The sequence below is a fragment of the Ambystoma mexicanum genome, chromosome 2p (genome assembly GCF_040938575.1).
Source record: "Ambystoma mexicanum isolate Mex_15411 chromosome 2p, UKY_AmexF1_1, whole genome shotgun sequence".
Classification (NCBI taxonomy): domain Eukaryota; kingdom Metazoa; phylum Chordata; class Amphibia; order Caudata; family Ambystomatidae; genus Ambystoma; species Ambystoma mexicanum.
Genome location: NC_090923.1, coordinates 104804234 through 104820213, shown reverse-complemented (window position 1 = coordinate 104820213; position 15980 = coordinate 104804234). Strand labels below are relative to the sequence as shown.

The 15980-nt window shown below is 46.5% G+C and overlaps 1 protein-coding gene across 1 annotated transcript in view; it reads right to left on the bottom strand.

Moving 5' to 3' along the window:
• The window catches only part of COL7A1 (collagen type VII alpha 1 chain), a 782081-nt gene that overhangs the window by 364423 nt on the left and 401678 nt on the right, over nt 1-15980 (bottom strand). Inside the window, exon 51 of the mRNA XM_069646196.1 lies at nt 5671-5706. Within this exon, the coding sequence (XP_069502297.1) occupies nt 5671-5706 (36 nt within the window). The remainder of the gene's footprint in view (nt 1-5670; nt 5707-15980) is intronic.

The following is a 15980-nucleotide window of genomic DNA, read 5'->3' as shown; positions in this document are numbered from 1 at the left end:
CTTTGAGAGTGGTGGGAACAGAGCATGATTTGAATGAGGAATTAATGAAGGTGGTAATGAAGGGAGTTAGGTCCTTTGCAGCTTCCTTGATAATAGGTGCTGGGCAGGTATCCCCGAGACACTGGGAGGGTTTGAGTGATTTAATGATGCTATCCACCTCAGTGGTAGAGTCTGAACTGAATGTGAATTGGTTAGGTGGTTTAGTTTGGTTGTTAGCAAGTTCTTGCAATATGGCTTCTTGGGTTGCAAGAGCGATCTTATGAAGGGCAGTTTTTTTGGCTAATATTTTATTGCATGAGCAACAAAACCTAGTTTGGCTCTTGCCCAATATGATAGGAGTCCGGTTGTACTAAAAGGTTAACACCTCAAAGTCCTAGCTCTACCCTTGGACAGCCCGGTGGTAGCCCGGGCAGCTGTCTCAGAAAATGATTCTGAACAGCCTCCAAAACTTGACAGTCTTGGTGGCCCCCCACTTTGCTACCATACAGGAGTAGAGATGCAACCTGCAGCTTATAAACCTCCAGACATGTGTCTAGTTTTCGTGCCCCAAACAGATGGTAGAATCACAATTGGCCCTTTAATAACAACATTTTTGGCATCAACGTGCCAAAGTGTGGCCACTACATTCCTGTACCTTCTATTATCAAGAATCACTTTCATACACATTCTCTTCCTGACTATACCACCCATGGCTCAGGCTTTGCAGCCACAGAATTAACATTCTGGAGTTTGACCTCAGGTATGACATATAAAGAGGCCTGATGCAGTAAGCTCCCAAACATTCGGTATTGCCCAAACACCCTCTCAAGCCACTCATGCATCACACAATACTTTGTGTACTAACTTGCTGTTTCCCAAATGTGCCTTGATAACACAACCCAATTATAACAATATATTAGGGCATATCTACCTCCACCATTTTGCCGAAACCTAGTCCACGCAACAGGACTGGCTTGCACCCGTGCTATCTCAATACATTCTTCCTCGCCTGCAACGCTCCCTCGTGTTTGCCGAATAAATTTCCTGCTTTTCCATCCTCTAATCTACCATCATTCATGTTTTTTCCTCTGCAGACTACCGTCTGGATACCTCTGGCAGGGTCAGAGTATGTCACTCCACAGACAAGCGTAAGTGTTGTGATATTGCTGCAGTGGTAATCTGGCGTATTATATAAGCATAATGTAACATGCATGATTTTACACCCATTTACGTGCTTGCTAACATGGCTTAATGTTCACCATTCTGGTATGCTCTCCTTTTGTAGTTCTCCCCCTCTTTATGTGTGTTTGTGTTTAGTGTTTTCTTCTTTTATTCATATTGAATTCTATTCTTCCCCACAGCGTCAATATTCAACATACTGACTGCACGGAAAAAGCTGGAGATGGTGTTGCAGTCATCCATAACATCGACTGGCCCTGCAGGGTAATCTTGACCTCTGCACACAGCTGCTTTCAATCCCTCTCACGCCCATTACCCTTCTGAAGCAAAGATTCAATTACATTCCACCTTATTTCCAAGCCCCCCCAAAGGAGTGGTAACTTCATTGATGATCTTTCTAACTTTCTCTCCTCTGCAACAGTCTCATACTCTAATAACATTGTACTTTGAAACTTCAATGTCCCAACATTCCAAACAGCAAAACACCTTTGTGACTCCCTAATCCCTCTGACCGACTACATGGATTTTAAACAGATCGATCCTACTCTCCCTCATGCGTGTCAAAGGCTACACGCTCAACTTCAACTTCATCTCCTCCATGCTCGTCTCATGCTTCAACTCCCTTCCCCTTGACTGGACCAAGCACTCTACAATCCCCTTCCCATATCACACCTAGGTGCCCCACACATGCCAGGCTAAACGCCCAATGATTGAGTGCTGCTCCTTCAAGAATTTCCTGCTAGACACACTAGAGGCAAAGTTCATAAGATTCCCCACCAAAGCAAATGCCTCAGCCCTACTGGACACATTTAACCACTCCACCAAATAACTAGTGGAAACCCACGTACCTCTAAAGTCTAGTCACACCAAAGCAACCCATTCACACTCTGGTACAGACCCGAGCTCGCTGCCAACAAATGCCTCACTCAAATCCCTTGAACACTGATGGTTCAAGGACTGAAGCTAAGAGGATGTCTCATCCCTCAAAACCCTGCCCACGAAACACATACACATGATCTCTGAGATTAAGTCGGCGTTCTATACCCCCACCATTGAGGCAGCCTCTTACAGGATAAAAGCCTTATTCAAAGTAGTTAAGCACTGCGTCAAACCCACTCCCATCCCTGAGGTGTCGGCTTTACAAAGAAAATGTGACGGGCCCAGCAACTCCTTCATTAATAAAATTGATAAGGTTAGGGGTCGTCTTGGTGCCTAAAAAAACAGTCAGAGCTCTGCTACCCATCAACATTCTTCACTGCCCTCCTGGACATACTACACCTTCCTTTCCTAATGATCTCTCAGACACTCTCGCTTCCATTAAACCTACTGCTTACATGGACAACTTCCTCCTGCCTCCCTCTTTAAGTTACTCAGTGGCCCAGTGTGTAACACACTCTGCAGTATTGTGAACGCCTCTCTCATGCAAAGGTGCATTCCCAGACACATTGATGAAATGTCTCATACAACCCTTTCTCAAAAACCCCTTGCTTGACCCAGAGGGCCAAGCCAAACACGAACCCATCACAAACCTCTCAGACATCGGGATGCTTATTGAGAAAGTATTTGCGACCAAAATACTTGACAAAAACAACCAGTTTAGCCTCCCCTGCAGTTTCCAATCCAGCTTGTGACCCAGATGCAGCACCGAGACCATTACCATGCAGGAGTGGATAATACACTGCAAATCACTGACACAGGAGACTTGTGCCTTCTAGTCCTCATAGGCCGCTTGGATGCCTTCCATATAGTTGACCCTCTAACACTCCCTTCTCTGGCAAACACCAGGTTGTACAGATGGGCTCATTCAGATCCAACCCTTAGTCAAGTGTGGGGTGCCCCAAGGTCCCATCCTATCTCCCATCATCTTCATTCTATGCAGGAAACTATTGGGAACATTTCTGAATTACCCCAATATAGCTATAGGTTAAGGTGATTTGCTCCCAGGCCATCGCGCAACTCCACGAATGCCTGGCTACCCTCCAAACATGCATGTCAAACACCTACTTCAATCTGAACCCACCATATGAATTGTGTCATCCGCATCACAACTCCCATCAAACACTAACTTGTGCAACAATGGCTGGACAACATGTGTCTCAAAAGATTCAAACTCAGCCAAATCCGTGGGCTTCATTGTTGACAGCAGACTTTCCTTCCAAAAGCAAATAAACATAAAGGTACAAACCACATGGCTACAGATGTCTACACTCCCCAAAATCAAACACTAATTCGCTTTGTGACTTCGACATGGGGGGGTCTATGCCCTCGTGATCTAACACGTTGATGGGGGAAATGACCTCCTTACTAGGCTTCAGCTGCACACGTGCCCCCTCCAAGGCAGCCTACCACGTTGCAGCTGTCTCATTACAGGTGCCCATACATTTGACTGTATGTCTCCAAGACTACGCAAGCTTCACTGGCTCCCCATTCCTGCGATATGTCACCTAAAAAAGCACTCTCAAAGGGAACTCCAACATAAGTGGCAGCTAAACACCACACCTAGCCTCCAAAGAGAAGACCTGCAAGCAGCCCTTCACCTGCCATGCCCTCACTATCTGGGACTGAATCCTGGCAGATGCTTGAAATACCACCACCATCTTCCAGTTCCATGATAACCTAAAAAACGTCTGGTTAACGGTTTATAGTAAAAATGTCGAAAAAAAGAATGTAGAATAAAAAAAACTTGGAATGTTTAAATTAATGGGGGGGTTTCCCCCAACCCCCTGTTTATTTTTACTACCTAAACCCAAAAAGACATACAAATAAAAAAAAACATATTCAGATTTTTTTTTTCACATTATTTTTTTCGACATTTTTGCATTCGACTTTTTTTTTCCATATTATAACTGGATACTGTGGTTAACACATCATGAGCAGGATCAATTATGTCACTTTTAAAAATATTTAAACCTTCCGCTTTAGTCCCTACAAATAACTAAATGTCCCTATACAGAGAAAAAGCTCACTGTCCCTAGGAATGTGATATCCCTAGTGTGGCACTGATGCATCGCCTATCTGGGAGAGTGGACAGATGAGGAAACACTCCCTAGCCTGGCTCACTACTTTCCTAATGCTAAAAAACATGCCTCTTTCAACAATGCCTGCCTGACAAAACAACATCTATCTCTCCCTCCTCCAACACTACTGCAGAACCCTATAAAATGCTAAGCCCAATGCTCGCACCCTCCTGTTGTGAAGCACTCTACTGCTCCTGAGCTAGTTATGCACTATAAGGAAAAACATAAAATTCAATTCCAGAAGATAATGTATTTCAATCAATAATCAAATATATTCTAACATTGATATGTCTAGTTATATCATAAATCTGTGTTCACATTATACATGTGTATTCATATATTTAATAGTATTATCATGATGTACTAACTTACATGTTTACATGTCTTGTTATGTTACTATGCGTTTGCACAGTGCCGAATCCCCACTGTAGTAGCTTTAAAGCGTTGACCCTTACCTTTGGCGTATTGCACCCATGACGGCCTATTTTATATTCTATTTGGTAGTTCTATAGTAGGCAAGCAACTGCACGTAAGGCACTCGCAATGTGCATCTTTCCGGACTTCACAGTGCAGGAGGGAATATTACATAGGCAGATGTGTATTGCTATATATTTATGCCAATAGTTTTTACTTCACTAGGTCCCATTAGCCAAAGTATCCCACCCTACAATATGACCATATTGACACACCTAGCATGGAGTTCAGTGGTCCATAATTCACTCCACGGGGACCAGACTAGGAATAACACTCAGGATCAGGATCAAGGAAAGCGGAAATCCTAGGGAATTTACCTTACATGCAGTGCCGGAGATGTTTGGATAACAATACAAGGACTCCAGGGGGCGTGATATTTGGCGGCAGCCCCAGTGGTTCTCTGCGCTTGATAAAGGGTGACATTGGGCCTCATTACGGGCCTAGAGGTAACCCTGCCAGTGCTACCCGCGGGTTTGCCACTGGACCCGTAAAAATGTAGCAGCGCCTGACTTCCCGGTGCCACCAGGAGATTACAACTCAGGCAGCCTGGAAAATCAGGCGCAGGTAAATTGTAAGTCGCCATTCCAATAAAGTCCCATAGGACTCCATGGGAGTGGGGACATGATAGCACCAGCACCGTTGCTAATGGTGCCGGTGCTGCCGTGACCGCTCTGCCTACTGTGGCCGCTGTTCCCGGCAGGGTCAGACCTGCCGGGCACAGCGGCTCTGGCAGGCAGACCTGTAATATGCCGGTCCAGAAACAACGGTGCCAGTGAACTTACCGACATCCGTTTTTCGTGACTTGCAGGGTCCTAATGAGGCCCATTGTCTTGGGTTGGCCATGGACAAGATAATTTAGGATAAGATCAGTGAACGTGGGCAAATGTGGCCGCACCATTGCATCCAACTATAGGGTTCGATCTTGTTATTGTTCTCTTAAATTATTTCTTAGATTTGTCAATTGTTACATATTTCCTTCCCACTCCCAGCTTGTGCAAGAACCACCCAACTCGCCGCTCACCGATTTTCCAGGTTCACCCGGTGCTCCCCGGTCTCCCTGAAACAAGAAAAGCAACCATCAACAACAGAAAGAAACAATAATGAAATATCTACGTGTTACATCAAGAAATATGGAAGGGTGCACACCACACATTGGCAAAAGAAGACTCTTAACAGGTAATATAAGGTAATTGAGCAATATGCAATACATCACTGGGGATTACATATTCTGGGACCTTACTCGGGGCATGTCCCAGAATATGTAATCCCCAGTGTGACCAATGGAGCCAGAGACTTTGAGCCAGTGGAAGTCAGACCCAGTGGGCAGTACGGAGAGGATCCCTGGTCACACTCACTTTGGCCCTGTTATTAGGCAAAGTACAGCCACATAATACAGAACGATACCATGAGCCCTTTAAGAGCATTGAAAAGCATAGAAAAGGGACGTGCGCCATCCCTGAGGCAGGTTTGGAGAAATGCAGGCTCTGGCATCACCAGAAACTGCTGTGATTACTCCAAAGTACTTGTAACACTTCCCAGTGGTCCCTCTGAAGACGCAAGCAAGGAATCCAAGATGGCTGCCTGGCTTTACGGAGCAGTGGTGCGCCGACTTCATTGTGCTTTCAATACACAATTAAATGATGAGTTATTTATATAGCGCTTATGCCTAAGTGCTTTACCTAGAACATATATACAAGCAATATGACCCAACTGAAGTTGGTACTCATTTATGGACCTCAGAAGGAAGAAAGGCTGAGTTGGCCTTGCCCGGATTGGAACCTGTGAACTGCAGATCACACACAGATTACAGGAGTGATCTCTCAACCAGCTGAGCTATCTTACCAGAGACATATGATATCAATATAGAAATCGATGCAGCGGAAATTAAATGTGGGGATCCACACATTATCGTGCACAGGTTCAAATGCCAAAACCAGATCGCCAACATAGCGAGGAGAACACAAAGTATAAAAAGTCCACCTCAAAGCACAATTGTGTGGATGTTTAGAGAATGAGGTTGCAGCAGGCTTTTGGAGTGAGTGGGCGGTTTTAGGACAGTAGTTCTTGGAAAGACTGGATTGAAAGGTGGTTGCTGGAGTCAAAAGAGGAATTTGGATGTCATCAGGAGGAGTTTGATTAGAATATCAAGAGGAGGTAGGAAGTCATCGGGTAGACTAGCGGGGTGGTAGCTAGTGAGAACAGGAAAGAACTAAAAGGCATGGCCATGGCAGAGTGAGGGCGAGACCCTGATCTGAAGGTTGTCAACCCACATGGCATGACATAGAGGAGGAGCAGGAGCAACGAAATAGTAAACAGTAGATATTAGGTTGGTGTAGAATATCACAAGGAGGTTGGAAGATATCAGCAGGAAGTTGGTGCAGAATATCAGGAGGTGGTTGGTGTGGTATATCAGGAGTAAGTTGGTGTGCAATATCAGGAGGAGGTTGGTGTGCAAAATCAGGAGGAGGTTGGTGTGGAATATCAGGAGAAGCTTGGTGTGGAATATCAGGAGAAGCTTGGTGTGGAATATCAGCAGGAGGTTGGTGCAGTATATCAGGAGGAGGTTGGTGTGGAATATCAGGAGGAAGTTGATGTTGTATATCAGGAGGAGGTTGGTGTGGAATATCAGGAGGAAGTTGATGTTGTATATCAGGAGGTGGTTGGTGTGGAATATCAGGGGGAGGTTGGTGTGGTTATCAGGAGGAGGTTGGTGTGGTATATCAGGAGGAGGTTGATGTGGTATATCAGGAGGAAGTTGGTGTTCAATAACAGGAGGAGGTTGGTGTGCAATATTGGGAGGACTTTCGGGTGGAATATCAGGAGGGGGTTGGTGTGTTATAATAAGAGGAGGTTAATGTACAAAATCGGGAGGAGGTTGGAGTCGTATATAAGGAGGAGGTTGTGTGGTATATCAGGAGGAGGTTGATATGGTATAACAGGAGGAGGTTGTGTGGTATATCAGGAGGAGGTTGATATGGTATAACAGGAGGAGGTTGTGTGGTATATCAGGAGGAGGTTGGTGCAGTATATCAGGAGGAGGTTGGTGTGGAATATCAGGAGGAAGTTGGTGTGGAATATCAGGACGAGGTTGGTGCGGAATATCAGCAGGAGGTTGGTGCAGTATATCAGGAGGAGGTTGGTGTGGAATATCAGGAGGAAGTTGGTGTGGAATATCAGGAGGAGGTTGGTGTGGTATATCAGGAGGAGGTTGGTATGGTATATCAGGGGGAGGTTGGTGTGGAATATCAGGAGGAGGTTGGTGTGGTATATCAGGAGGAGGTTGGTGTGGAATATCAGGAGGAAGTTGGTGTGGTATATCAGGAGGAGATTGGTGTGGTATATCAGGAGGAGGTTGGTGTAGAATATCAGGAGGAGGTTGGTGTGGTATATCAGGAGGAGATTAGTGTGAAATATCAGGAGGGTGTTGGTGTGGAATATCAGGAGGAAGTTGGTGTGGTATATCAGGAGGAGGTTGGTGTAGAATATCAGGAGGAGGTTGGTGTGGAATATCAGGAGGAGATTGGTGTGAAATATCAGGAGGGTGTTGGTGTGGAATATCAGGAGGAAGTTGGTGTGGTATATCAGGAGGAGGTTCGTGTGGAATATCAGGAAGAGGTTGGTGTGGAATATCAGGAGGTGGTTGGTGTGGAATATCAGGAGGAGGTTGGTGCGGTATATCAGGAGGAGGTTGGTGTGGAATATCAGGTGGGCGTTGGTGTGGTATATCAGGAGGAGGTTGGTGTGGAATATCAGGAGGAGGTTGGTGTGGTGTATCAGGAGGAGGCTGGTGTGGAGTATCAGGAGGAGGTTGGAGTGGTATATCAGTAGGCGGTTGTGTGGTATATCAGGAGGAGGTTGGTGTGGAATATCAGGAGGAGGTTGTTGTGGTATATCAGGAGGTGGTTGGTGCGAAATATCAGGAGGAGGTTGGTAAGGAATATCAGCAGGAGGTTGTTGCAGTATATCAGGAGGAGGTTGGTGTGGAATATCAGGAGAAAGTTGGTGTGGAATATCAGGAGGAGGTTGGTATGGTATATCAGGGGGAGGTTGGTATGGTATATCAGGGGGAGTTTGGTGTGGAATATCAGGAGGAGGTTGGTGTGGAATATCAGAAGGATGTTGGTGTGGTATATCAGGAGGAGGTTGGGGTGGAATATCAGGAGGAGGTTGGTGTGGAATATCAGGAGGTGGTTGGTGTGGAATATCAGGAGGAGGTTGATGTGGTATATCAGGAGGAGGTTGGTGTGGAATATCAGGTGGACGTTGGTGTGGTATATCAGAAGGAGGTTGGTGTGGAATATCAGGAGGAGGTTGGTGTGGTGTATCAGGAGGAGGTTGGTGTGGAATATAAGGAGGAAGTTGGTGTGGTATAACAGGAAGAGGTTGGTGTGGAATATCAGGAGGAAGTTGGTGTGGAATATCAAGAGGTGCTTGGTGTGGTATATCATGAGGAGGTTGATGTACAATATCAGGAGGAGGTTGGTGTGAATTAGCAGGAGGAGGTTGGTGTGGAATATCAGGAGGTGGTTGGTGTGGAATATCAGGAGGAGGTTGATGTGGTATAACAGGAGGAGGTTGTGTGGTATATCAGGAGGAGGTTGGTGCAGTATATCAGGAGGAGGTTGGTGTGGAATATCAGGAGGAAGTTGGTGTGGAATATCAGGACGAGGTTGGTGCGGAATATCAGCAGGAGGTTGGTGCAGTATATCAGGAGGAGGTTGGTGTGGAATATCAGGAGGAAGTTGGTGTGGAATATCAGGAGGAGGTTGGTGTGGTATATCAGGAGGAGGTTGGTATGGTATATCAGGGGGAGGTTGGTGTGGAATATCAGGAGGAGGTTGGTGTGGTATATCAGGAGGAGGTTGGTGTGGAATATCAGGAGGAGGTTGTTGTGGTATATCAGGAGGTGGTTGGTGCGAAATATCAGGAGGAGGTTGGTAAGGAATATCAGCAGGAGGTTGTTGCAGTATATCAGGAGGAGGTTGGTGTGGAATATCAGGAGAAAGTTGGTGTGGAATATCAGGAGGAGGTTGGTATGGTATATCAGGGGGAGGTTGGTATGGTATATCAGGGGGAGTTTGGTGTGGAATATCAGGAGGAGGTTGGTGTGGAATATCAGAAGGATGTTGGTGTGGTATATCAGGAGGAGGTTGGGGTGGAATATCAGGAGGAGGTTGGTGTGGAATATCAGGAGGTGGTTGGTGTGGAATATCAGGAGGAGGTTGATGTGGTATATCAGGAGGAGGTTGGTGTGGAATATCAGGTGGACGTTGGTGTGGTATATCAGAAGGAGGTTGGTGTGGAATATCAGGAGGAGGTTGGTGTGGTGTATCAGGAGGAGGTTGGTGTGGAATATAAGGAGGAAGTTGGTGTGGTATAACAGGAAGAGGTTGGTGTGGAATATCAGGAGGAAGTTGGTGTGGAATATCAAGAGGTGCTTGGTGTGGTATATCATGAGGAGGTTGATGTACAATATCAGGAGGAGGTTGGTGTGGAATAGCAGGAGGAGGTTGGTGTGGAATATCAGGAGGTGGTTGGTGTGGAATATCAGGAGGAGGTTGATGTGGTATATCAGGAGGTGGTTGGTGTGGAATATCAGGAGGAGGTTGGTGTGGAATATCAGGGGGAAGCTGGTGTGTTATATCAGGAGGAGGTAGCAGTGGTATATCAGGAGGGGGTTGTGTGGTATATCAGGAGGAGGCTGGTGTGGAATATCAGGAGGAGGTTATTGTGGTATATAAGGAGGAGGTTGGTGTGGAATATCAGGAGGAAGTTGGTGTGTTATATCAGGAGGAGGTTGGAGTGGTATATCAGGAAGAGTTTGGAGTGGTATATCAGGAGGAGGTTGGTGTGGAATATCAGGAGGAGGTTGGTGTGGTATATCAGGAGGCGGTTGGTGTGAAATATCAGGAGGAGGTTGGTGTGGAATATCAGCAGGAGGTTGGTGCAGTATATCAGGAGGAGGGTGGTGTGGAATATCAGGAGGAGGTTGGTGTGGAATATCAGGAGGAGGTTGGTGTGGTATATCAGGAGGAGGTTGGTGTGGTATATCAGGGGGAGGTTGGTAGGGAATATCAGGAGGAGGTTGGTGTGGTATATCAGGAGGAGGTTGGCGTGGAATATCAGGAGGAAGTTGGTGTGGTATATCAGGAGGAGGTTTGTGTGGAATATCAGGAGGGGGTTGGTGTGGTATATCAGGAGGAGGTTGAGGTGGAATAGCAGGAGGAGGTTGGTGTGGAATATCAGGAGGAGGTTGATGTGGAGTATCAGGAGGTGGTTGGTGTGGAATATCAGGAGGAGGTAGGTGTGGTATATCAGGAGAAGGTTGGTGTGGAATATCAGGAGGAGGTTGGAGTGGTGTATCATCAGGAGGTTAGTGTGGAATATCAGGAGGAAGCTGGTGTGGTATATCAGGAAGAGATTGGTGTGGAATATCAGGAGGAAGTTGCTGTGGAATATCAAGAGGTGGTTGGTGTGGTATATCATAAGGAGGTTGATGTACAATATCAGGAGGAGGTTGGTGTGGAATATCAGGAGGAGGTTGGTGTGGAATATCAGGAGGAAGTTGGTGTGGTATATCAGGAGGAGGTTGGTGTGGAATATCAGGAGGAAGTTGGTGTGTTATATCAGGAGGAGGTTGGAGTGGTATATCAGGAGGAGGTTGTGTGGTATATCAGGAGGAGGTTGGTGTGGAATATCAGGAGGAGGTTGGGGTGGTATATCAGGAGGTGGTTGGTGTGAAATATCAGGAAGAGGTTGGTGCGGAATATCAGCAGGAGGTTGGTGCAGTATATCAGGAGGAAGTTGGTGTGGTATATCAGGAGGAGTGTGGTGTGGAATATCAGGAGGAAGTTGGTGTGGTATATCAGGAGGAGGTTGGTGTGGAATATCAGGAGGAAGTTGGTTTGAAATATCAGGAAGAAGTTGGTGCGGAATATCAGCAGGAGGTTGGTGCAGTATATCAGGAGGAAGTTGGTGTGGTATATCAGGAGGAGGTTGGTGTGGAATAAATATCAGGAGGAAGTTGGTGTGGTATATCAGGAGGAGGTTGGTGTGGAATATCAGGAGGAAGTTGGTGTGGAATATCAGGAGGAGGTTGGTGTGGTATATCAGGAGGAGGTTGGTGTGGTATATCAGGGGGAGGTTTGTGTGGAATATAAGGAGGAGGTTGGTGTGGTATATCAGGAGGAGGTTGGTGTGGAATATCAGGAGTAAGTTGGTGTGGTGTATCAGGTGGGGGTTGGTGTGGTATATCAGGAGGAGGTTGGTGTGGAATATCAGGAGGAGATTGGTGTGGTATATCAGGAGGAGGTTGGTGTGGAATATCAGGAGGAAGTTGGTGTGGAATATCAGGAGGAGGTTGGTGTGGAATAATAGGAGGTGGTTGGTGTGGAATATCAGGAGGAGGTTGGTGTGGTATATCGGAGGAGGTTGGTGTGGAATATCAGGTGGATGTTGGTGTGGTATATCAGGAGGAGGTTGGTGTGGAATATCAGGAGGAGGTTGGTGTGGTGTATCAGGAAGAGATTGGTGTGGAATATCAGGAGGAAGTTGGTGTGGAATATCAAGAGTTGGTTGGTGTGGTATATCATGACGAGGTTGATGTACAATATCAGGAGGAGGTTGGTGTGGAATATCAGGAGGAGGTTGGTGTGGAATATCAGTAGGACGTTGGTGTGGAATATCAGGAGGAGGTTGGTGTGGAATATCAGGAGGAGGTTGGTGTGGAATATCAGTAGGACGTTGGTGTGGAATATCAGGAGGAGGTTGGTGAGGTAGATATCAGGAGGAGTGTGGTGTGGAATATCAGGAGGAAGTTGGTGTGGTATATCAGGAGGAGGTTGGAGTGGAATATCAGGAGGAAGTTGGTGTGGAATATCAGGAGGTTGTTGGTGTGGTATATCATGAGGAGGTTGATGTGCAATATCAGGCAGAGGTTGGTGTGGAATATCAGGAGGAGGTTGGTGAGGTACATATCAGGAGGAGTGTGGTGTGGAATATCAGGAGGAAGCTGGTGTGGTATATCAGGAAGAGATTGGTGTGGAATATCAGGAGGAAGTTGCTGTGGAATATCAAGAGGTGGTTGGTGTGGTATATCATAAGGAGGTTGATGTACAATATCAGGAGGAGGTTGGTGTGGAATATCAGGAGGAGGTTGGTGTGGAATATCAGGAGGAAGTTGGTGTGGTATATCAGGAGGAGGTTGGTGTGGAATATCAGGAGGAAGTTGGTGTGTTATATCAGGAGGAGGTTGGAGTGGTATATCAGGAGGAGGTTGTGTGGTATATCAGGAGGAGGTTGGTGTGGAATATCAGGAGGAGGTTGGGGTGGTATATCAGGAGGTGGTTGGTGTGAAATATCAGGAAGAGGTTGGTGCGGAATATCAGCAGGAGGTTGGTGCAGTATATCAGGAGGAAGTTGGTGTGGTATATCAGGAGGAGTGTGGTGTGGAATATCAGGAGGAAGTTGGTGTGGTATATCAGGAGGAGGTTGGTGTGGAATATCAGGAGGAAGTTGGTTTGAAATATCAGGAAGAAGTTGGTGCGGAATATCAGCAGGAGGTTGGTGCAGTATATCAGGAGGAAGTTAGTGTGGTATATCAGGAGGAGGTTGGTGTGGAATAAATATCAGGAGGAAGTTGGTGTGGTATATCAGGAGGAGGTTGGTGTGGAATATCAGGAGGAAGTTGGTGTGGAATATCAGGAGGAGGTTGGTGTGGTATATCAGGAGGAGGTTGGTGTGGTATATCAGGGGGAGGTTTGTGTGGAATATAAGGAGGAGGTTGGTGTGGTATATCAGGAGGAGGTTGGTGTGGAATATCAGGAGTAAGTTGGTGTGGTGTATCAGGTGGGGGTTGGTGTGGTATATCAGGAGGAGGTTGGTGTGGAATATCAGGAGGAGATTGGTGTGGTATATCAGGAGGAGGTTGGTGTGGAATATCAGGAGGAAGTTGGTGTGGAATATCAGGAGGAGGTTGGTGTGGAATAATAGGAGGTGGTTGGTGTGGAATATCAGGAGGAGGTTGGTGTGGTATATCGGAGGAGGTTGGTGTGGAATATCAGGTTGATGTTGGTGTGGTATATCAGGAGGAGGTTGGTGTGGAATATCAGGAGGAGGTTGGTGTGGTGTATCAGGAAGAGATTGGTGTGGAATATCAGGAGGAAGTTGGTGTGGAATATCAAGAGTTGGTTGGTGTGGTATATCATGACGAGGTTGATGTACAATATCAGGAGGAGGTTGGTGTGGAATATCAGGAGGAGGTTGGTGTGGAATATCAGTAGGACGTTGGTGTGGAATATCAGGAGGAGCTTGGTGTGGAATATCAGGAGGAGGTTGGTGTGGAATATCAGTAGGACGTTGGTGTGGAATATCAGGAGGAGGTTGGTGAGGTACATATCAGGAGGAGTGTGGTGTGGAATATCAGGAGGAAGTTGGTGTGGTATATCATGAGGAGGTTGATGTGCAATATCAGGCAGAGGTTGGTGTGGAATATCAGGAGGAGGTTGGTGAGGTACATATCAGGAGGAGTGTGGTGTGGAATATCAGGAGGAAGCTGGTGTGGTATATCAGGAAGAGATTGGTGTGGAATATCAGGAGGAAGTTGCTGTGGAATATCAAGAGGTGGTTGGTGTGGTATATCATAAGGAGGTTGATGTACAATATCAGGAGGAGGTTGGTGTGGAATATCAGGAGGAGGTTGGTGTGGAATATCAGGAGGAAGTTGGTGTGGTATATCAGGAGGAGGTTGGTGTGGAATATCAGGAGGAAGTTGGTGTGTTATATCAGGAGGAGGTTGGAGTGGTATATCAGGAGGAGGTTGTGTGGTATATCAGGAGGAGGTTGGTGTGGAATATCAGGAGGAGGTTGGGGTGGTATATCAGGAGGTGGTTGGTGTGAAATATCAGGAAGAGGTTGGTGCGGAATATCAGCAGGAGGTTGGTGCAGTATATCAGGAGGAAGTTGGTGTGGTATATCAGGAGGAGTGTGGTGTGGAATATCAGGAGGAAGTTGGTGTGGTATATCAGGAGGAGGTTGGTGTGGAATAAATATCAGGAGGAAGTTGGTGTGGTATATCAGGAGGAGGTTGGTGTGGAATAAATATCAGGAGGAAGTTGGTGTGGAATATCAGGAGGAGGTTGGTGTGGAATATCAGGAGGAGGTTGGTGTGGAATATCAGGAGGAGGTTGGTGTGGTATATCAGGAGGAGGTTGGTGTGGTATATCAGGGGGAGGTTTGTGTGGAATATAAGGAGGAGGTTGGTGTGGTATATCAGGAGGAGGTTGGTGTGGAATATCAGGAGTAAGTTGGTGTGGTGTATCAGGTGGGGGTTGGTGTGGTATATCAGGAGGAGGTTGGTGTGGAATATCAGGAGGAGATTGGTGTGGTATATCAGGAGGAGGTTGGTGTGGAATATCAGGAGGAAGTTGGTGTGGAATATCAGGAGGAGGTTGGTGTGGAATAATAGGAGGTGGTTAGTGTGGAATATCAGGAGGAGGTTGGTGTGGTATATCGGAGGAGGTTGGTGTGGAATATCAGGTGGATGTTGGTGTGGTATATCAGGAGGAGGTTGGTGTGGAATATCAGGAGGAGGTTGGTGTGGTGTATCAGGAAGAGATTGGTGTGGAATATCAAGAGGAAGTTGGTGTGGAATATCAAGAGTTGGTTGGTGTGGTATATCATGACGAGGTTGATGTACAATATCAGGAGGAGGTTGGTGTGGAATATCAGGAGGAGGTTGGTGTGGAATATCAGTAGGACGTTGGTGTGGAATATCAGGAGGAGGTTGGTGTGGAATATCAGGAGGAGGTTGGTGTGGAATATCAGTAGGACGTTGGTGTGGAATATCAGGATGAGGTTGGTGAGGTACATATCAGGAGGAGTGTGGTGTGGAATATCAGGAGGAAGTTGGTGTGGTATATCAGGAGGAGGTTGGAGTGGAATATCAGGAGGAAGTTGGTGTGGAATATCAGGAGGTTGTTGGTGTGGTATATCATGAGGAGGTTGATGTGCAATATCAGGCAGAGGTTGGTGTGGAATATCAGGAGGAGGTTGGTGTGGAATATCAGGAGAAGGTTGGTTTGTTATATCAGGAGGAGGTTGGAGTGGTATATCAGGAGGAGGTTGTGTGGTATATCAGGAGGAGGTTGGTGTAGAATATCAAGAGGAGGTTGGTGTGGAATATCAGGAGGAGGTTGGTGTGGTATACCAGGAGGAGGTTGATGTACAATATCAGGAGGAGGTTGGTGTGGCATATCAGGAGGAAGTTGGTGTGGAATATCAGGAGGAAATTGGTGTGTTATATCAGGAGGAGGTTAATGTACAATATCAGGA